Source organism: Phytophthora infestans, genomic scaffold, assembly GCF_000142945.1.
Source record: "Phytophthora infestans T30-4 supercont1.1 genomic scaffold, whole genome shotgun sequence".
NCBI lineage: Eukaryota > Oomycota > Peronosporomycetes > Peronosporales > Peronosporaceae > Phytophthora > Phytophthora infestans.
Genome location: NW_003303758.1, coordinates 1,743,216 through 1,764,091, shown reverse-complemented (window position 1 = coordinate 1,764,091; position 20,876 = coordinate 1,743,216). Strand labels below are relative to the sequence as shown.

Genomic DNA, 20,876 nt, shown 5'->3' with positions numbered 1-20,876 from the left:
CGCAACCGGACGCAACCGGACGCAACGTCAGACTTATATCTTGCCGCAAGGCCCTCGAAGGGTATCACTATTCTTATAGCGGCAATACCGGCAAAACAAGGACCCGAGCGAGTCAAGCAATGTCGAAGTTTTCGCACGGCCTAGCGTTACAGGTGTTAACCCAACGGACTTATTATTAATAGTGTGGTGTTTAATGCACGTGCAGACTACAAAGGACGAATCTCACTTTTTCTGGCGTTTATAGTGAGCATGTACAGCTTCAGAAAGACAGAACTCAACGGCTTACGCAATTCTGCGGGTAGGATGGCTTTAAAAAAAGCGATGCAAAGCAGCAATGGGGAGATTGACCAGATCTAAAGCCTGAGACGAAGTACTGCTTCGTGTGGCTTCTTTCGAGGAACACGTGACGGGTATTTTGCGCGCTCTGCGCTTGCTATCCGGGTTTTGCTATGCTCGGTCCGCCTTGTACGGTACGGTTGGTGGTGGTCATCACGATTACGTGTCCATGGATGTACTACCGGTACGTAGTATCCATAGCTTTTTGTCACTTTGTCAAGTGGTGATGAGCTAACAATTTGCATTTCGTAGTCGCTGCTCGTTCAGACTGTATCCATACAACTCCATGCTCGACTTCCATACTGTACAAACAAAACATCGCAGAGCGGTGCTACCTAGGACATTTTTCCGCCGCACACAGCTGTCATTTCTTTTGACGCGTTTGCAACGAAACCCGCAGTTGAAGACGCCCCAGCAGTCTTCCCCCAAGTGTTAGCGGTACACACACATCACGTTTCTTGGCCATCCCCTCGGCGCAAAACGTGCCATGGCCAAAAAACTTTTCTGAAGAGAAGGAAGAGGACGAACCTACCGAGCTGTTGTGTGGTGTCGGGGAGCACGTGGAGGCGATCGAGTTATTGCTCGTGTGCGGAGACAACGAGCAGCTACCGCCAAGTAACCGTGAAGCGGACGACGTCTTGGACAATGTGCGTCCTCGACGTAATGAGCGAAGCACCACAGCGACGTGCTTGCGACCTAATGCACCTGCCATGGTGTGGTATCGTAGACCACCATTAACGAACTCGTGCCACTTTAGGGTGTGGAAATTGGAGGTGGGCGTCATGGTCGAGGCAAACCCCATGCCACCCGAGTTGCCGCTATCAGTCCCGCCAAACGTCAAGTGCTCTGCTACTTCATGCAGTTTACGTTGATGCGCAAATACATCTTCACATGGCAGTGGGAACAGAAAGCCAAATTCCACGTGCTCAGCACGATCGAATAGCGCCGAGTCGAGTGCATCGATCCAATGAATAGAGCGAAATTCGATCCGTATACGGAGTTCGCACGCACCAGGGACGTCTTTCATCCGTGCAGATGACAGAGTACGATCAGTGCGAAGGATCATTGGGTTGGCGTCTGTCGAGTTCGCGTTCCATTGAGAGTCCTCTGCTAATAGGGCTGCTGGAGAAGCTTTCTGAGGTGAAGTCAACAACGCCACCTCGAAGCAGGCTGATACTGGCTTGTGGTCCGACGAGGTCACAGCCTCACAAGAATCGTAAGATAAGCAGCGCAGTGAGTCCCTCATTCCAGCTAGCGAGCTGTAAAGTATACGATCTGTGTAGGATGGTACGCGGTAGCCACCGTGAGTGGCTACAAGTGAGTAATTCTGCTGAAAGGAGATCGCATCAAGTGGGTCTCGCAGAGCTTGTCCTCGAATACGGCGAAACGTTGGGAAGAAAGTGATCTCGCTTTCCTGAAAGCCGTGGAAAAGCTGTTGAGAGCGGCACAACTGGTACAGTTCGTCGTGTTCTTCGACCAGTGTTCGTAGTAGGAACGGTGCCGAACTACTGCCGCTATTGCTTATTGATGTACGTGCACGTCCCCTGGCGTACCGGTGGTTTCTTCGTGCTGTCACGACTGGTGTTGGACTCTGCTCTTTGGGCGTTATACATTGTCGAAAGTCTCCTTCATCCGATGTTTGAAGGATCGCTGGAGAAGATGGTGACGACAATACCATGGTGTAAACATCTTCGGACGGATGATGATGCTCCGTCCCGGCATTCACAAGGAGGTCGAGCATGTCCATCGGTGTCGTTGCTTTGCGTGTCATGCGATAGTTGAGATCTCCCAGAATAAAACTGTGGTGGTGTAGATGCGGAAACCCAAAGCCATAGTCCTCTTCGTCCAAGTACAGCTGCTGCAGGATTTCCATCGCGTCTCGGTTGCGTCGCTCCACTTTCGACGGCGGCTGATGTGCCTCTATTGTCAGTCCATCAAATACTGAAGTTTTGCTGCCACCGCTGTCTCCGCCACTTCTCCGCGATTTTCCGCTGTAGCTGAAGTCTCCGGAACTGTCGCCACATTTCAAGATTGCGTTGGAGCTTTTCTTGCGCTTGGCTCGTTTTAAACTTGAGGAATCGGATGCCAAGTGGCATGTTACGAACGCAAACGACGTATCGTCGAAGCGGAACGACATGCCAACAGCTCCTTTGTTGGATGCGCGGCCAAACAGGAGCAAGGACTTGCCGCGAAATACTTCTTGAGCGTTCTTGTTGCTGCTCTGTCTATGAGGCATACGGAAGCGGCCTGACGCTACAGCTGTCGCTCGTACAAAAATGCAGAGCGCAATGTAGCCATGATAACCCAACGCGGTAGCTCGCTTGCCGATCTCGCGCGAGTAGTGCACGTACTTGCTAGTAGACCCTGAGACAAGATGACGTAAGATCTTGATCTGTAAGTCTGCTAGATCCATGCACTCTTGAGCACCGATCACATAAACATCTTGTCCTAATGGAATCCACTCACGCTGCAGATACACCACATGTTCAGTAAGCAATTAGTTGAGATGACACCGCCTACAATTATTACAGAGTTCAGTGTTACCAGTTCACTTTCATTGACATCTTTCTCGCCCATGTTGAAGGTGGACGCAAAGATGGCAATTTTCTTGGGCTCTACTGGGGCAGACGATTGAGTTGGATAGTGCAACGAGAAGCGCTTTTGCAGTCGTTGGTGCCAGGTGCGACAGCTGTAGTTGTGATCTTCCTGGGCTTTGCGAGGATGAACACACTTATCCACACTGGACTCTCCACTGTCCGACTCACACGAAATCTTACGACCTGCTTGCGTCAAGGCAGTTCCGATCCTCGCAGACGGACGGGCTATGGAGTCGTGCTCGTCCTCTGTGACGGTAGGACGCTTCTTGACAGCGTAGCCACCCATAATGCTTTCAGTTGGCGACGAAACGCTCTCGGCCTCACACTCGCGCGGCGGTGGTACCTCCTTGGTACGTCTTCGACAAATCCCACCGTAAACGATCGAGTTAGAAAACCCGTTTAGATCTTGGATCACCTGCATGACGAGGCCTACACTTAAGTTGTCCATGCCACCAGCCTCAAAGACTTTGAATACAGTACAACATTACAACTCTCCACTTTCTAAGCAGCAATGACGAACAAGACGAACTTACTGCGGTAGATCATCATTGGCGTGCGATGAGCAATAAAAACGAGAATGTAGAGCAGCAACTTGCGACGAATCAGCATGGACGACGTATCGGCCTCCACTGTATCATGTCTGCTGGCATAATTATCGTCAATAAGAGTTAATACAGGGGTTAGTGGGTACCGTGAATACTACACCGCACCTTGCCACTCGCTGCTTCATGTTAAAGTGGATAAGCGCAAGTAGCACGAAGTTGAATACAATCATGAGTAGATAGAAGAGATAGAAGTTGAGAAACATGTAGCGGATCTCGTCAAACCAGCAGTAGAACGTCGCGTCGCCGTATTTGTTTGCTACCATTGGACAACACGGCACAACCCGTAAGTACACGTTTTAGAAAATCTGCTCTCCTTTATCATACTCATGAGGTGGAAGACGACGAAGCCTGCTCCTGGAACCACTGCGACAGCCAAGAATAAAGGAAATCTTCTTTGTCGTGTGGCGTCCGACTCGCCTCCTGCGATCCAGCGGTAGAGATTGAAGGCCATACAGCAGATCCAGATGCAACTGGCAAGGTTTCCCGCCTGTGTGATGGCCGCTTGAGCTCGACAGAGAGCGTAGTTATGCACGACACTGCGCCCGACGGCACGTGCTGCAATAGTAACGAGATCGAAGAGCGCCAGTACAAGCACGAGTTTGTCCATGAAGTCCACGCGGCTGCGCGGACGCCGCTGGAACTGGACAGGCAGCTGCTGCAGAGTGAAGGTCTCGAGTCGTCGCGGTTTGCACCATTGCAGGTAACCGAAGTGCGCGAGCACGTAGAGCGTCCCAGAGAGCGACAGCGCGCTAGACAAGTACCCGACAATCTGCAGCCGCGCTTCCTGCGCGTCCGAGAGCAACGCATCGGGCCCCGCGTCATGGCGCTCGCTCATGCCGACGAAGCGGGCGGTGTAGTAGCGGGCGGCTCGAGGAAGGCGGGCTTGACTCGGGCTTTTGATGGAGTTGGCGTACTGTACAGTGAGTGACCTTGGACAGCCTCGCAGTGTCCGTGCGGAGAGTGGTAGCATGACTGACAGAGTTTCTGATTGGCTACTCGCTTCAAACTGAACAGAAACGAGTCAGTAAGGTGAGTCGACATGGGTACCACCTTACCTGAAGTCCAAGGCGACGCTGGTGTTCGCTGCGGCTGTAATGGAGTTGAACGCGCCGGCTCAAGCTGTTGGTAGTCGCACCCCGGCTCGGAGTCCGAGGGGTGTTTTGCATTTCAGCAGCATGAGCCCTGGTCCAAGGAAGATGCCGCCGACGTTGCTGGTGGGTGGCGCACATGCATCATCCGAGGAAAAGTTGCAGACGATGAGTCAGCAGCCAGACCGTACTTGTGGACGACCGGTTCCGAGTGAAAAGTCGCGACGCAATAGAGAGCTCGATGGTGTACTATACTGTGACTGGAGGACCTACAGTAGAGCGGAAGTACAAGGTCACCACAAACAAGGTCAACTGTACTGCTCGCATTCGTGATTTAACTAGCCCAGCAGCTCATGCAAACGGGATAAATGCGCAGCATTGCTCGAGTTCGGTTCGCTAGGAGCAAAGAGATGAGCACAGCAGCTTCCGGTAAATCAAGTGAGGTGTGTGTGGATAACTCATTCCTCGGCAGCAGTCGGTGTTGGCTTTATTTTAGTCCAGCACGAAGTGACCGCCGTGGCCCATGGCGAAATTACTGAGCGTATCCATATCGGCGTCATGCTCGCGGTTGATCTCGCGCACAATGTCCTTGATGGACAGCATGCCGATCAGGTTGCCATCGTCATTCACCACGGGAAGGTGGCGAACATCCTGAAAAAGGTAAGTAAAATTGTATACATCCGAGTCAACACTTAAGTACACACTACTTGCAGCAAACGTACACTGGAGAGCATCTTGGTCATAAGCTGACTGGGAGTCTCGTTCTCCTTCGCGACGGTCAGACGTGCACGGTTCGTCATGATCTGTTTCACAAGTGTGTCCTTAGCCGTGAGTCCTTGAAGCTCCACCTTCTTCAGGTAATCTCGCTCCGTGAGAATTCCTACGAACTTGTCATCGTCGCTGCTGACGGCGAGGCAGCCCAAATTAATGCCTGCCATGCGCTTCAGCGCCTCGAACACAGTCGCCTTCTCGGGAATGATGAAGTTAACGCCATTGTAACAAGATTTGCTCATCATGTCCTTGGCCAGGCCCTTCGTGTAAATGTTGCGACTGGCTAAAGGCGCCATGAAGGCACCGGCGCGCTTGGTAAGCACGCGGGAAGTGGGCAAGAGGCTCATGTTGGCGGGCACTTCTGAATCTTTACGTGTGAGGAGACCTTAGTTGGATCTGAGCAAAAATAAGCAACCTTAAACTCTCAAATCGCATCACGCCTTTTCATCGGCCGTTGAAAAATATTGACGCTTGTATGTATGTAAAATGAGAGGTTTCGAGTGGCAACTTCAACTTGGGCTTTTGGCTTTGCTCCGACCAGGATGTCCACTGTCAGCAGCAGCTCGAGGCCGGGAACACAGCAGCAGCCGAAGCCGGAGAAGCCGAACTGGCGAGTCTCATTCGGGTTCTGGACGAAGCTCGACGCACTCTATCACTCGTTTTCGCCTCCATCGAAGCCGCGCTGCCCGAGTTTGCCGTTTGACTCCGCATCGGAATGGTTGTGTAACGAGTTTGCAATGCTCCACGTGTTATAGATCAATGTAACAGCATCTGACTTGATCCATAGGAAGAAGCGTCTAGTACCCGGCGACATTGAGAGATTCTTGGACAATCCAGCGGCAGTTGCTTGCATTCGTGCAGTCATTAGTAGAATAGACACCGACACTGCACCCGCGCTCACCAACTTCCTTATCAGCGTAAGGTTGTCTTCGCACTCTTATCAAAGCTAGTTGAGGCTTTATCCTTATACTACTTAGGGAGGACATTCCACTGGTAAGGCCTCATTTACTGGTATCCTTCGTAAAACGCTTCAGACAGCGACATTTGAGCAACCGTGCCGCTTCTTCTCGCTCAACGCTAGCGTCTTTGCGTAAGATTTCCTCCTTTCTATGTCGATCTACGCTAAACATTGTTTGTGTGATGTTTCTACTGCAGCGATAAAGTGCTACAGAGCAAACTAGAAGACGCAGTCAAGCGCCTTGATGCCTCGAAAGCTGGTGCTCCATCATTTCTAATCATTGAACGATTCGAAAGGTAGGTGCTTACATTAGTCCTGGTTTCTATGGCTTGCTTGATGAACCAGCTTATGATTTACTGCTACCTCTTCCATAGTGTTACTCCTAGCACGCAGCAGCATTTCTTTCTTCCTCTGCTTGCAGAAGCGAATCTGAAAAGAGTTTTTGTGATTCTGCTTGTGCGTCCCGATGCAAACAAGCTTGCCGAGCAAATAAGGACTCAATCCATGACTGTGCCTTTGCGTCCTTTGTCAGCTGATCTCGTCCGAACGAAACTGCTGCTAATATGCAAACAAGAACGGGTAAGACGCATGCCATTTTTTTGTCTTTTTCATCGTTCTGGTGCTCACTTGGAGATTATTGTTTTAGATTGGATACACACGAGAAGGGCTTGAAGCGCTTGCAAAAATTTGCTCGTTTAAGTTGGTACCCTCTATGGAGAAACTACACGAAGTTTTCCTCAAACAATACTTCATCAGCCAAGCCAACGTGATGAAAGTTTGCCAGCCGACATTTAGCATGAGTTCACCTGCCGTACCGCCATTTCCCCTTTCAATTATCCAGATGAGCAAACCACTTCGTCGCTGCCCCAAGTGCACCCTACTTCCTCCATGTTCTCATATTCCACTAGAGAAACTATTTTCCAGGATCGATCAGACACGAGCGCTTTACCCGAACAACGGACAGAAGAAAAGTACCATCACCACAGTGAAAAGTAGCAATCCAGATCAGCCTGATACTTTATCACCAGCTGCACCTGAGCGACCGATTTGCCCTTCGTTCAGGCAACGCGGAATCTGCATTAACGTTCAAAAACTAGGGCGATGTCGCTATGCACACCCGTTAGATCTCCACGTTATTGACACGACGGCACTGGCTTCAAGATGCCAGGCGCACACATTACCTCTGCCTTGCATGCATTGCAGCAATGCCGAGCAGCTCAAACTTGATTTCCGAAAGGAGACGACAGCATGCGAAAATCTGAAACGTGAGTTGTTACACTGTCGTCAAGCACTTGCAGATCTTGAGACCCAGCGCTACGTGTTTGCCCGTGATCGAGGAAAGACTGCAAAGTGGGGAGGAGCGAAAAAAGCAGCGGACGAGCAACTAGCGCGAATGGATGCGACGCTGAGCGCTTCAGAAAGCAGAATCGCAGGCATGAAACAAGAGCTGATGACTCGCCAGGAAGATCTTTTAAAACTTCAAGACGCAGCAGTTCACGGACGTAGTAGAGGTCTTGGCAAAGGCCGCGGTCAAATCGAGCGAAATAAAGCTGCAGCCGTGGCAACTGTCTAGTTATTTAACCGGTAGAAAAACTTATCATGGCTTGCTGAATGAGTTGGAAAATACAAAATGAATCTGGCGAGGATCGGCGCCGCCCCGTTGCTGCTGGAGTTGGCGTTGCGCTCGAGCGTCTGCGCGCTTCTTCTGTTCCAAAGCCAACACATCAGCAAACTCGTGCAGTGGTAAGCCATGGGGGTTGAATACATCAGGAGGGAAGTTAGACTGCAGCTCGTCGATACCAAAGTATTCGACCACCTTCTCGAGGATATAGGGGTTTCGCACTTCCTTTTTGTCCTGCAACGTTGTCTGGAAATCCTGCCCTCTTTCACGCTGCACCCGCAAGAACTTCTCGATACGTTGCTGCGTCTCATTATCATCAGCTAGCGGAGCAGTTGCCGGCGGGATGCCAGCACGCAAGAGCATCGCCTCCAGATCCTCGTCGTCCATTGACATATCCGGTCCAGTGATCGCAGCGGAGTCTACTGCTTTATTGGATTCGACAGGTTCTTCGATTGGCTTGGCCGGAGCATCATTAGCTTTAGCGGTAGGTTCTACTACTGAAACTTTAACTGATGGGGCATCAACAGCGACAACCTGAGTCTGAGGCGGTGACACTGGGCGTGCACGCTCGTCGGCTTCGTCGGATGATGAGCCATACTCGAGACCAAGCGAGTTCATTGGTATTTGCGTGCACCACACCATGGAAACAAATGTACGAAAAGACACAACAAGAATTATGGAGCGGATACGCGAGCAGCGTGCGATGAAGCTACTGGACGCGTTGCAAGATGATCTGCACGCTCAAATGAGACTAGAGAAGGACGAACTGGGACGGAACGAAGAGAACAAAAGAGAAAGTGTTCGACGGAAGGCTCGGATCGCTCGACTCTCTGACCCACAGGAGCGCGAGCGCATCTGGAGCCGCGAGCAATTGCCTTCGTACGAGGTGTGTAGTATGGAGTCAAGTATACCTTTGGCTTACATTTTTTGTGCAGGGCGTGGCGATCCGAAGCTTACCGAAGACGCGGGATTTCTGGCGAGAAGCTGACGTGTTTGGGTGGCGCAAGGACGAGTTAGACGCAGCATGCGCGCTCTTAGATCTACCCACTGACGGCAAGAAATTGGAGTTGGTCACTCGAATCCAAGACTGGGTGTATGAGCCTGAAATTGTTGCTCGTCTCGAAGAACAGCGTTTGCTTGAGCTTAAACAGGACGCAATTCTAGGTTAGTCCAAATTTGGTATGCTTTGTGGTTGCATCCCTTAACGACGCTTGCTGTTCTATCAAAGCTTCTGGACGTGTATTTGCTTTTGGGTCCAATAACAATGGAGAGCTTGGATTGGGTCACCGCCGTGCCTGTGATATCCCTACGGAGATTGAAACCTTTCGTGGAGCACACGTCACTAACGTATACTCGGTAGGCTTTATAGCTTATGTAGAGAAATTTAAATTACCAAAATCGTAGTGTGCTCACGCTGTGTATTTGCATGCGTATTGAAGGGCTTTGACGCAAACTTTGCGTTTGCCCGTACCAAAGAAGAACAAGTGTTTGCATGGGGCGGTGGTGGACGTGCCATTTTTGATGAGGCCACTGCGAAGACGAATCTACCAAAGATACAGAAGCGGAAAGAGGATCAGAGCAAAAACGACAGTGCGCGTGGTGCAGGTGGTGCAATCTTTTTATCTCCAAGGTTAATCTCGAGTCTGTCGAGTAGGCACCTCATACACATCGCATGTGGTCGGACTGCTGGACACGTTGCTATGACCAGTGAGAAGGGTGAATGCTTTACGTGGGGCAGAGGCAAGTATGGCGAGTTGGGGACTAATACTTGCGAATATGGCGGCAAGGCTGTAACTGAGGAACCAGTCCACGTAGCAGTGCTGCATAGTACGCACATTGTTACGGTCAGTGTAGGCAACACCCACACTGCGGCGATCACCGACAAAGGAAGGTTGTACACTTGGGGAAGCTGTTGGAGTGGTCAACTTGGCTTGGGAGAATCTAGACGCGCTGGAGTGAAAGATAAGCACTTGCAGCTGTGCTTTCCGACTCCGACAATAGTAGAAGCATTGCATAGTAAATGGATCAGGCGAGTCTCCTGTGGAGCCGTGCATACTGCAGTTGTATCCGCTGAAGGCCAGCTCTTCACCTTTGGCTGCGGTGACGGTGGCCGTCTTGGACTCGGCAGCAACGACGACTCTTGCCATCCACAACTAGTAAGCGCTCTTGAGAATCACGTTGTGTTGGACGTAAGCTGCGGCAGCTGGCACACACTATGCATTGCACATGAACAAGAGGAAATATTCCCTATGGAGGCTCATCGAAGAGCTTTCGGAGTCTCCGCAACGAGTAACAATGACAGCAGGGGTGGATTTGTGTACGCATTTGGGAGCGGCCTTCAAGGACAGGTTGGCTCCTGCACTTTCAGCAGTCTTGCAAAGTGGGCTTTCTGTTTAAAGGTTTCTTTGCTCTTGTGCAGCTCGGCCTGGGCAACCAGAAGTTTGCGGCACTACCAAGTAGGCTGCTTCATTTTGCTTTGATCCGAATGCAATAAAGGCTCACTCGTATCCATTATAGCCTGCCTTCCAACACTACGGCACCGCCACATTCGCTGCCACACCATCACGACATCTTCTCACCACAGCTGTGCCTTAGCTGTCGACGGAAACCTGTATACGTGGGGCCAAAACGCTTCAGGTTGTCTAGGCCGCAAAGGGTCCGAAATCGGCGATACAGATTTTGCCGAACCTGGGGTGGTAGACCGTGGAAGCTTTCGAGGATACGGCGTGGGGCCTATCGTCTCCATTGCAGCGGGACGCTCTTTCACACTCTTCGCCACAGGCCCGTGGGAGCCCCGTGAAGAGCCTTTCAAGGCGCAATTCCAACTGCAAAGCAAGGTCAATCGCCATAGGAGCTAACAAGTTGAAGCAACTGTAGCCATGTTGACGAAAAGCCACGAACCGCTAGCCACGGAATGTTGGCTACAGGTTCCCAGGTCAGTTCATGGAATTCTTCCCACTGCACCAGATAGAATGTAGCCTCATTAATTCAGCGCTTAGCCCACACCTTCTCGAGAGCATACTCGTTCTCTGCAGTGCCACCACGTCTCGTAGCAAACAATCCTCCACCACGCCGTCTACGAACTGCCGAACCTCCTGTGTCTTCCTCATCACTAGTAGACGGGTCTACATGCTCGCTTTGCAATCGCTTCCTCAAAACGAGCCGTCGAGGCGCCTCATTATCACATTTTCTTTAGGTGTGTTCCACCATGATGGTTAGGCTACTATTAATAGCTTTACTATTTTTTCTCTTCATACGAAGTACAATCTAAAAATCTGCCGCTGATTGGCCAAACATCCATTTGCACGTACGTAGAATCAGTTCATTCATCATTCCGCCGCCTCTTCGCGAGATTGAGATGTCCGCTCCGCCGTCTTCGCAGGGTAGTATGATCAACACGGGTGTGTACCGCTATGAACGTAACCGCGGTAGCCACGAGTTCTTTAGCCCAGGGCCGCATGCCACCACGCGCACTGCCACGGCGCCATCTGCTATCTTCAATCTTGTGAGCACGATCATCGGCGGCGGCATTTTGTCGCTGCCCTTCGCCTTCGACAAGTGCGGTCTCGTTGTCGCGCTTATCTTCATGGTCATTGCTGCCTCCGCCTCTACTTTCAGCCTCTACGTCATTGTGAGCTGCAGTCGTCGCGGTAGCGCGGCCTCATACGAAGAAGTGGTGCGCAAGGCGTTGGGCGCACGGGCTGGTCGCATCACCGTTGTGTTACTCGTGGTGCTCACGCTCCTTACGCTTGTGGCATACGTCATTCTCACCAAAGACCTAGTGGGCTCACTTGGTGCGAGTTTCCTCTACAATCGACCGCTTTCTGAGGCGGAGCAGAACGTTATGACAATCATCTGCGTGCTGCTCGTGTCGCCGGCGCTCCTAGCGCGCTCCATGGACGCGTTGCGCTTTACCTCCATCTTCAGTCTCGTGTCCGTGCTGGTGCTGGCAATTGCTATCACGGTCCGAGCAGCAGACGCTACGTTCAGCCGTCTTGACGCCCAGGAAGAATCACAGATCCCCATCAAGCTGACACCCGACAGCTGGGCAGATGCCGTGTATGCGTTCCCCATCATCTCAGTGTCGTTCCTCTGCCACTTTAATGTGTTGCCAGTGTATCGTGAGCTGCACAAGCCCACGCGTCACCGTCTAAAGAAGATCGTGGCGTCTACGATGTTCTCCACGTGGCTATTCTACATTTTGGTCGGTGTCATGGGATACCTGTTCGCCTTCCAACAACATGGTGGCGTTCAAGGCGATATCCTGAATAACTTCAGTGACAACGATCCGCTTGTGAACCTCGGACGACTGGGACTACTTGTCACCATTCAACTGAGCTTGCCGCTCATCATCCAGCCCTGTCGCGCCAACCTGCTTCGTCTTGCTAAGATCGTTCGCAGCTACATGCGTACACGTGCCAAAGTGTACGATGCACCCGATTCGAGTGATTCAGAGAACGAAGGAGAGACTATGAGCGAGGGCACCGCACTCTTGCCGTCCAATGGTAACGTAGCTTCTAGTGCTAACGCACGGGGGAGGTACCAGTCAACCATTGTGCACGTGTTACTCACCGTCGGTATCATGACCGGTGTCATCACGATCGCGCTCCTTTCGCCAGGCGTGGATGTTGTTTGGAATCTCATGGGCTCCACTGTTGGGCTCCTGATCTCGTACGTCTTACCATGCGTGTCCTACGTGTGCATCCGACGTGAGAAGCCTAACACAGACCGCCGCAAACTCACGGCCTGGATCATCCTTGCGATCAGCTCCATAGTGTGCACTGTGTGCACGATCCAGGCATTCGTGTCCGTCTTCAGTCTGTAGACAATTGAACTACTATGTGGTAGATAGAAGAAGTAAGAAATTTAATCAAAACCGTAGCGCTGCATCAATTGTTGGCGGCAATTTCCTGCTTAGCATCTTTTGACTCCGTCATCGCCTTCAGCAGCTCCTTAGCATTCGGATCGTGCGGAGAAGCCAATTCTAGCCACTTGCGCGCTGTTTCCAGGTCCTTTGGCACCTCGCCGTACCCGGTGCGATACATCTGGGCAAGGTTGACCATGGCCATCACGAAATTTTTCTCAGCAGCCTTACGAAAGAGAGCCTCAGCTTGCAATGGGTCGTGCGGCACTCCGTCTCCAGTAAGGAAGAGATAACCAAGGTTGAACTGCGCCAAAATGATGCCAGCACTCGCGGCTTCCTTGTAGTACTGGACAGCGCGAGCCTGGTTCTTCTGCACGCCACCCTTACCATGTGAGTAGTACTCACCCAACCGGGATTTAGCAGTCGGATCACCGGCCTCAGCAGCTTTGATGAGCCACTTTAATGCCTCTTGTTCGTTCTGCAACACGATATCAGTTACTTGTGCAAAGTTCAATCGAAACTTCTAGTGCACGACTCATGCATACCTTATTCGTTCCCGTACCTGAAGTGTACATGTTGGAAACATTTATGAAAGCCGGAGGGATGCCTGCTTCAGCGCATTTCTTGTACAGCTCGAATATCTTTTCCACGTTCTTGCGTGTGCCTTCACCATTGTTCAAGGCGTCGGCATAAGCGAATGACCCCCATCCATGTCCAGATGAGGCTAACTGAAAAAAAAGAGGTTAAGTCTGTAAGCTAGAAACAGCGTACGTTAAGTTAATCTTCTTTACCTCCTTAAAATACTTGGTAGCACTCGCCGCATCCTTCTTCGGAAAGCCTACAGTGATGAATTTGTTATTTTCAAGCGTACGGTATTGCGGTCTTTGCCTAGCATGCCTTACCGATGCCTTTTTTCAAGCACAAGGCATAGCTAAACTTGGCCTTCTCACTTCCCTACACGCAACCCATTAAAATACACTATAGCGAAATACTGCATTAACTTCGCGCTTACCTTGTCCATAGCGATCTTCCACACGTGTAGCGCCTTCTGCACCTCCTCATCGTTTTCGTTCGAGTTGTTGTAGATCATGTTGCCCAATCCATGAAACTGAATGGGGGAGTTTAGTTTGGCCACCAGCGGCGACTCCTTGAACTAAATCAAGAGCACCCAGCGTTAGTCGCACGGCAAAATATATCGTTTCAGCTTGCAGCTTGCAGCACACCTCCTCTAGCGTTGCACGCCGACCGAGCTTGCGCAGCTTCGTCAAAACATCTTGCAACTCCTGTTTTCGCAGCCAAGGCCCAAATCTAGCGTCAATAATTCATATAAGATACAGCAGCTTTACACGACACACAAGGCACCTCGTGACCCTCTTTAGCGGACGCCCTACGCGTCTTGCGCCACGCACTTAACACCCTCTGCATGCTGGTCACACCTGCGGCTCGTAGTAACCTTACCCGTGGGAGTGACTACTTTAAAAGCATTTCTTCCTGCAATATCTTATCCACCTCACAAATCAGTACAAGTTGCCCCCTTGACCTGTACCTCTGAATTGAGGTTTTATCCTTAATTTGAAGTAGCCGAGGTTTTACTCATTCCGGCTCTGAGCGATTTTGCGCGCCAAGGTGGAAGAAGCAACCCGACCATCACTCCTCAATTTACGCAGCATGAGCGACGATGCAACCCGCGCTGAGGTAGCGGCAAAGCTGCGAGCCGCCCAACAACAGCAGAGCAATGGTGGAGGCCGCAAGTTGCTCCGTTGGGACGCTGCGCGTTGGCAGCAGTTCGAGCGGATGCCGCAGTACACGACGCGCGTGAAGAGTGCGCCAATCTTGCCCATTCGCGCGCCTCTCTCCTCCATGTACGTGGCAGTTGCTTGTATCCGTAAAATTAAGTGCCTACTAACACCTTGTCTTGCAGCTACGAGATCCATTTCTCGGCCAGGAAGAGCTATGCACCTTCCGCTCTCATGGAGAAGCTCATTGCAGACACACGCTCAGGCTCCGTGGTGAACGTGGGGCTTGTTATTGATGCTACGGGCAGTGACACCTTTCTTCACGACGTCAAGTATGTCGATCGTGCTGGATTTTAAGACATGAGGCCGGATTTCTGACTGTACAGTTCTGTATTAGGGAGTGGGATGACTGGGACGTCCAGTACGTCAAGCTGCGCGTTGACTCGCCCGAAGGTGCGCAATTTGAGGTGGTTTCGATGCTGTATGTGTGAGGTTGAAACTTATGAGATGCTGCTGCTGCGTATTACAGACGACGAGGAGAAGGATCGTGATGCTCATGACGATAAGATGGTCGAGGCTTTTTACAAGGCAGTGGTTAAACACCTCAAAGGAGAACGAAAGGACATGGACGTGGCTGTTTACGGAGCAGAGGGCTACAACTTCGTAGGGTTCCTTATTGTCAGGTGCGTGGCGATAATGTTGGAAGATATTAGGAAGGGGATCTGATTGTTGTGCGGGACGATTGCAGCTACTTGGTGGAACACTGTGGATTGAATTTGGACGCTGCGGTGGAGGAGTTTGCCCAATCGACTGCGCCTGGAATCTACTCGAGACATTATCTGGAGGTATGAAGTGTAGTTCTTACTGCTGTAACATTGCATATTTCTAACTAGCGTTAATGTATTTTTTTTGGCTCCTTTTAGCGATTGTACCGCAAATACTACAGTACACTGCCGTCCGAGTCGACACAGCTCTCAGTTCCTGCTGCTCCGCGATGGGAAAACGACGAAAATCGTAAACGTAAGAGCGCATCAGCAGTTGGCAATGAGGTTGTGACGGAACAGGATCGAGCGAACAAGTTTGTGCGGAAAGAGAAGGTGGCGATGTCAGGTGTCGAGCCCGCCAAGGCTTCTCCGGTCAACAACGGAAAAGCTACCACGCCTAGCGGCTTCCCAACGGCGCCAGTGTACAAAGCCCCGATGTACATACCCCCAGACCGCCAGGACCCACGCCCAGCAAAACGTCGTAAGATCCGGTCGTGGATAGATGAGGTGGACCCTTTAACCTACGGCGAGACGCTTGCGACCTCTTCGGAAGAGCACCAGAAGCTGACAAAGTCGCTGGAGAAGCTTACGGGTATTGAGGGCTTCCCTGGATGCGAGGTAAGCAGTAGTATACTAAACAGCTCACACGCTTTTGGAAGGATACTCACACTTGTGCTCTGGATGCATTAGACTATTCCTTTTACAGCGACACACGTCGCGGAAGGAGCATACAAGCGCAAGGGCGGCTTGACCAAGGCTTACCTTGTTACGTGGCGAGCACGAGGGTGCGTCGTGCTGTGCGGTCGAGTGTTTTTTGCTCAACTTTCGAATTACGTGTTTTTATTGCGGTTTATTACAGTCGCCGTTGTCTTCTCTATGTCGCTGCCGATGGAACGTACGTTGTGTCTCGGGACATGACCTTCACTAAGGCTGAGATGAAGTTCCCGCGGCGGAGGGCGCCGGTACGTACCTATAAAGGCTCAACTATTGTCTAGTGGTCAGATTTTGACTTTACTTGGTGCTATCTCTCGATGTGCAATTCAGAAGGAGTTTCAGGCGAACACGCTGATTGACGGGCTTATCGTAGAGGACCAAGACCATGACACGAAAGTGGCCCGATACCTCGCATTCGACATCCTCTTCTTGGAGGGAACACCGATATGGCAGAAGAAGCTAGAAAAGCGGCTGCAATGCTTACAGAACGAGATCATCGTGCCGCGCAAAAATGTACGATTTGACGTACAAAATGCATTTCAGAGAGGACATCCGGTTGTTAATATTGTTCAATATGGATTTTATACAGGATAAATCGTTCGACTACGCGAAAGAACCTTTCCGCGTGCGTATGAAAGACCACTTCCGTCTGGCAAAGACTGAGTACATGCTGACAAAGTTCGCCAAGAGCGTCACGCACGAGGTCGACGGTGTCATCTACACCCCTGCGGAGGCCCCGTACAACCTCGGTGGATTCGAGTGCGAGGAGCCTATTTTCAAGTTCGTTGCTAGTGAAGGCGGAGGCATTCCTGGTCTAGACGGAAGTATCTCAGAACAGCGGCTGCTCCAGTACATCAATTCCATGCCGAAATGAGCGGATACAACGAGCAGGTCGGCTTGGCGCCATCTTTCCTCGAAGACAACGCATGAAGCAGTCGAAGTTGGCAGCTCCCCGTACTCGCAAATGAGTGAATCGTTGGCCAGTCCATGTCATGCATGTAAGTAGTTGTGGAGTTGCCCGGTGTGAGGTGCGTTTTGGACACAGAAGCGAGGAAGAGAACGGAATGAAAGCGAAGAACGAGTGAAAATGGGCAGACGGTTTGTGTGTCTTTGTGTGTCTTGTTAGCGTGTGCTGGTTATGAATGGGGAGGTCTACTTACGTTTGACGTCCGCTCGATAGTGTTTCCGTCCGTAGCGTTGTTTCTTGTGCGGAGATCCACTTTTGGAGGATGCTTTTGGTGATGATGAAGCGGACGATGAACGGTGCGATCGGGCTGAACCGCGAGACGAGTCTACACTTTCAACTTCATCATCGGCGAAAGATGCAGCGTCCTGAGAGTATGAGGGTGCTCGAGGCGATCTCATTGACGACGACGACGGAGAACGCATCTCACGCGTGCTATCCTGTACATCGAGTGATGTCGACCTGGCAGTTCTTCTGTCGTGTTCATTGGTGCCATCGTGATGGCGTGAGTGGCGGTGGCGATGTCCAGCCCCACTGCGGCTCCGTGGGCGTTCTTCGCCTTCACCACTATGTGGCCTCCTCTGGGCGTAGCTGCTGGAATCCACGGATGCTGACTTGCCTCTATGGGTGTGATACTGTCTCTCTTCTTGCTCGTGTTGTTGTTGCAGGTGATGCGATGTTAACCTGGAACGCTCGTCACTAGGTGACATGTTTGTAGGACGCGGGGAGCGCATCAGCACTTTCCTTTTCAGGCTTCCATCAGCTTCGTCCGGCCCAACGTCGTCGAGGCCGTGCATCGCAGACACCAGCGGCACGGAATCTTGCTCGAACCACACGTCTTTCTTGCCCAGCTTCTTCGCTTTGGCATCTTTGGAGTTTAAGTTTTCGCGACCCCAGCTACAACACGAGCAAACGCTACCCATTTCTGTCCGGGTGAGTACTGCGCCTCTTGTCTGATCGTTTCTTCGTGAACGTGTAGCTCTTCGAGACTTGCTGAACAATGAACGGGCGATCTGCAATGGATACGCGACGATTCGGACACCTTGCCAGTTTCGAATTCACTACCTAATTACGGTTAACGTTTCACTTAGAAGCGCTTCTCATCGCCTGGAGGACAAAGTACAATGCACTCGACATCTCGGAGCTCCTTGTAGTTGACGACGAGTTGTAGGTTGTTCGGGTCGAGTAGCCGAGCTGTTTGGAGGTCGTGGGCGGCAGCTTTGAAATCGCCAAGTGCTTTGTGGGCGAAGCCACGACGGAAGTACGCGTGGGCATTGGTTGGTTGCTGCGCGATGACAAAGGAGAAGTCTGCGAGGGCTTCGGCGTGGTATCGCTCCAGTTGCAAGGCTTTGGCACGTTCATGAATGTACATGAGCTGTGCTTCGTGAAGTTGTTGGAGTTGGCTCTGCTTGCCTCCTGCTTCGTCGATGTCCTCCTGGTTGTTTCCTGCTTTAACGTTGTTTTCCACGATCAGAGAGTGATCGTAAGCACTCGTAAAGTGTTCAACAGCGTCCATGTTCTCGCCTTCCAGCGCGTACGAAAGCCCCATGTGATAATACCTGTCCACACCACGCGAATCAGAGGCGACAAATGAAGTCAAGCAGCATTACATGTCAGGACGTACAGATGAGGAAGCAAGTCTTGTGCAGGTTTGCATACCAGAGCGCGCTTCAAGAAGCTTACGCATTCAGTGAGCTGGCGCTCATGATAGTAGCACAGACCCATGTAATATAGTAGTCTGAAGGCAAAAAAATGGACTTGGTGAGCTCGAGGGGGACAGTAACAAGCAACGCAAGCGCCACCACCATACTTTGTGTCCGTGGAGTTGCGAGTAGCAGTCTCATGGAGATCCGGCAGAGCCTCCGAGTAACGAGAGCATTCCATCAGACAAAGAGCACGGTGGAAGCGGAAAATGTCGTTTTTCGGTGCTTGGGCCACACAAGCCTGCAACAAGAGATCAGCATAGAATTTTGGTTGAAAGGAACCTGCACTTACGTTGAGGTCCTGGAGAGCGCTATCGTAGTCACCAAGCCCGCGAAATGCCATGCCCCGAGCATTCTGGGCTGCCATATCGGCCGTATAACCTCCAGCAATAGCTGCGCTGCAGTCGTCAACGGTATCTTGATAGTGCTCGAGTCGTAGCGCGCTTTCTCCGCGCAGATACCGAAGCGCAAGAAGTTGATTCAAGCCCGCCTTGTGGTCTTCGCGACTTTCAAGAAGCCCCAGCGCATGTGTGAAGTCTGCAAGAGCTAGAGGATGCACCCGCATTTCTTGCAGCATCAGTCCGCGAGCTTCGAGAAAGATGGGTTCATCCGGGAGTGCATCCAGGGCATCAGTAAGTAATTCCACTGCGCGTTCATAATCACCGAGCGCGTGACAGCAAAGCGCTGTGTGAAATTGGACCAAGACACTCTTACGCGTTTCAGAAGAACCTGTTGCGATTGCTTCAAGCATGGATCGAGCCTCTGAGTGTTGCTGCTTCAGCTGCATGATCATAGCCATGCCGATCTGATAAGGGATGCCAGTGGGACACAGAGTACAGGCCATTTCAATATCTGCAAAAGCTGCTTCCAGTTGCTCAGCGGCAGACATGTAACTCACAATCGAAACCGGAGCTACGACTACATTGGCGGTAGGTTCACTACTTTCGCTTGTGCCGCAACGGACAGCATTTGATGAACTCACTGGCTTTGTTTCGGTGGCGATCGTGTTTGTTGGTGTAGTTGAAGGCATTTGGTCAAGATCTAACGCCAGTGCGAGTCTCACAGAGCCTCGGTAAAAGTACGCTTGCGGATCGCGGCCATCAAGTTGGATGCACTTGTTAAAGTCTGCCAGACATTGCCGTGCAAAAGTCCCCATCCCACTGAAGATATTGGGTGGAGCATTTCGCTGTTGTCGCTGTTTTGCAGCAGCTTCTTGACCCTGGCGGTAGTAGCACAGTCCGCGATAACTGAAGTAACTGGCGCTCCCGGAGTTGAGCTCAATGGCTTGTGTAAACTCGTCAGCAGCAAGTTCGAAGTCACCACACTCGAAATGAGCGAGTGCTAGAGCACTAAATGCTGACGCATTGCGAGGATCCAGCTTGATAGCTGCCTGTAAGTCGTCAATGCACTTAGACAAGTGTCCAAGTCGCCGGTAGCAGTTGGCACGACTCTGTAAGGCACGATACTCGACCCGAAGACCGATTCCACCGCCAGGGACTCCAGCGTTACTAGCGACAGTATTTCCTGCCGTGGATCCATCTTCAAGTGCTTTCGAGAAATCAATGATGGCCTCGCGATAAAAGCCGGCGTCGTGCATCACAAGAGCGCGGTTAAAGTAGTGCGGAGCTTTCCGTCCGTCCAGTTCGATCGCGGTGGTGAGGTCTTCGAGAGCTTTTGCCGTCTGGTTGAGCTTACGATAGCAAGCTCCACGGTTGGCGAAGTAAAGTGCACTACGATCGTCCAATGTGATCGCAGATCCGTAGTCTTTGGCAGCCCGTTCAAGTTCTCCAATAGCTCGAAATGCATTGCCACGAGCGAGGAAGAAACGAGCGAGCTTCGGACCTGTCGATGACCAAGCTGAAGCTCTCAATCGCCCGACAGTGATCTTCAAACGTGGACGCTCCATGCGCGATTTCCATGCCTTTCTGGTATAAATCCACAGCATGCTGCAAGTCTTGCTGACCTTTTGCTTCCGGCTCAGCTGCAGCAGGCCCCGCATTAACTCCAGCTAGATCCCCGTTGAGAGACTTTGTTGGCGATACTTGTTGATTGCTCCTCATACTTTCCTCTTGATCAGCTCAAGCGGAGCGTCGTCTACAACTTTTAGAATTGTCAAGACTTGAAACTCCGTCTGACGACCCGAAATAGCGCTTTT

General features: G+C 51.4%; 10 protein-coding genes across 10 annotated transcripts; 4 read left to right on the top strand and 6 right to left on the bottom strand.

The window, feature by feature from the left end:
• Nucleotides 1-552: 552 nt before the first annotated feature.
• Nucleotides 553-4,704, bottom strand: PITG_00315 (uncharacterized protein; the record flags this gene model as incomplete). The annotated part of the gene is made up of 7 exons (XM_002908887.1): nt 553-567; nt 869-2,803; nt 2,881-3,289; nt 3,463-3,576; nt 3,644-3,794; nt 3,863-4,451; nt 4,594-4,704. The coding sequence occupies 7 exons, from the start codon at nt 4,702-4,704 to the stop codon at nt 553-555; spliced, it is 3,324 nt and encodes a 1,107-aa protein (XP_002908933.1).
• Nucleotides 4,705-4,927: 223 nt separating this feature from the next.
• Nucleotides 4,928-5,780, bottom strand: PITG_00314 (uncharacterized protein; the record flags this gene model as incomplete). The annotated part of the gene is made up of 2 exons (XM_002908886.1): nt 4,928-5,277; nt 5,349-5,780. The coding sequence occupies 2 exons, from the start codon at nt 5,742-5,744 to the stop codon at nt 5,119-5,121; spliced, it is 555 nt and encodes a 184-aa protein (XP_002908932.1).
• Nucleotides 5,781-5,939: 159 nt separating this feature from the next.
• Nucleotides 5,940-7,928, top strand: PITG_00313 (uncharacterized protein; the record flags this gene model as incomplete). The annotated part of the gene is made up of 7 exons (XM_002908885.1): nt 5,940-6,115; nt 6,185-6,314; nt 6,375-6,487; nt 6,553-6,651; nt 6,730-6,934; nt 7,002-7,326; nt 7,384-7,928. The coding sequence occupies 7 exons, from the start codon at nt 5,940-5,942 to the stop codon at nt 7,926-7,928; spliced, it is 1,593 nt and encodes a 530-aa protein (XP_002908931.1).
• A 24-nt stretch (nt 7,929-7,952) lies between these two features.
• PITG_00312 (uncharacterized protein) lies at nt 7,953-8,363 on the bottom strand (the record flags this gene model as incomplete). Its single annotated transcript, XM_002908884.1, has 1 exon — nt 7,953-8,363. The coding sequence occupies one exon, from the start codon at nt 8,361-8,363 to the stop codon at nt 7,953-7,955; it is 411 nt and encodes a 136-aa protein (XP_002908930.1).
• A 289-nt stretch (nt 8,364-8,652) lies between these two features.
• PITG_00311 (uncharacterized protein) lies at nt 8,653-9,380 on the top strand (the record flags this gene model as incomplete). The annotated part of the gene is made up of 3 exons (XM_002908883.1): nt 8,653-8,862; nt 8,912-9,140; nt 9,355-9,380. The coding sequence occupies 3 exons, from the start codon at nt 8,653-8,655 to the stop codon at nt 9,378-9,380; spliced, it is 465 nt and encodes a 154-aa protein (XP_002908929.1).
• Nucleotides 9,381-9,676: 296 nt separating this feature from the next.
• On the top strand, nt 9,677-12,562 carry PITG_00310 (sodium-coupled neutral amino acid transporter, putative; the record flags this gene model as incomplete). Its single annotated transcript, XM_002908882.1, has 7 exons — nt 9,677-9,803; nt 10,038-10,165; nt 10,396-10,432; nt 10,494-10,772; nt 10,854-10,911; nt 11,292-12,401; nt 12,523-12,562. The coding sequence occupies 7 exons, from the start codon at nt 9,677-9,679 to the stop codon at nt 12,560-12,562; spliced, it is 1,779 nt and encodes a 592-aa protein (XP_002908928.1).
• A 286-nt stretch (nt 12,563-12,848) lies between these two features.
• PITG_00309 (uncharacterized protein) lies at nt 12,849-14,265 on the bottom strand (the record flags this gene model as incomplete). Its single annotated transcript, XM_002908881.1, has 7 exons — nt 12,849-13,318; nt 13,386-13,568; nt 13,632-13,678; nt 13,743-13,794; nt 13,853-13,993; nt 14,064-14,123; nt 14,194-14,265. The coding sequence occupies 7 exons, from the start codon at nt 14,263-14,265 to the stop codon at nt 12,866-12,868; spliced, it is 1,008 nt and encodes a 335-aa protein (XP_002908927.1).
• Nucleotides 14,266-14,508: 243 nt separating this feature from the next.
• PITG_00308 (uncharacterized protein) lies at nt 14,509-16,928 on the top strand (the record flags this gene model as incomplete). Its single annotated transcript, XM_002908880.1, has 10 exons — nt 14,509-14,702; nt 14,762-14,908; nt 14,974-15,029; nt 15,106-15,259; nt 15,325-15,421; nt 15,500-15,958; nt 16,031-16,125; nt 16,200-16,302; nt 16,385-16,567; nt 16,644-16,928. 10 exons carry the CDS (start codon nt 14,509-14,511, stop codon nt 16,926-16,928), a joined length of 1,773 nt encoding a protein of 590 aa, XP_002908926.1.
• A 278-nt stretch (nt 16,929-17,206) lies between these two features.
• Nucleotides 17,207-17,941, bottom strand: PITG_00307 (uncharacterized protein; the record flags this gene model as incomplete). The annotated part of the gene is made up of 1 exon (XM_002908879.1): nt 17,207-17,941. One exon carries the CDS (start codon nt 17,939-17,941, stop codon nt 17,207-17,209), a length of 735 nt encoding a protein of 244 aa, XP_002908925.1.
• Nucleotides 17,942-18,105: 164 nt separating this feature from the next.
• On the bottom strand, nt 18,106-20,781 carry PITG_00306 (uncharacterized protein; the record flags this gene model as incomplete). Its single annotated transcript, XM_002908878.1, has 7 exons — nt 18,106-18,426; nt 18,487-18,577; nt 18,643-18,756; nt 18,829-18,962; nt 19,014-19,614; nt 19,768-20,555; nt 20,662-20,781. The coding sequence occupies 7 exons, from the start codon at nt 20,779-20,781 to the stop codon at nt 18,106-18,108; spliced, it is 2,169 nt and encodes a 722-aa protein (XP_002908924.1).
• Between the last annotated feature and the right edge of the window lie 95 nt (nt 20,782-20,876).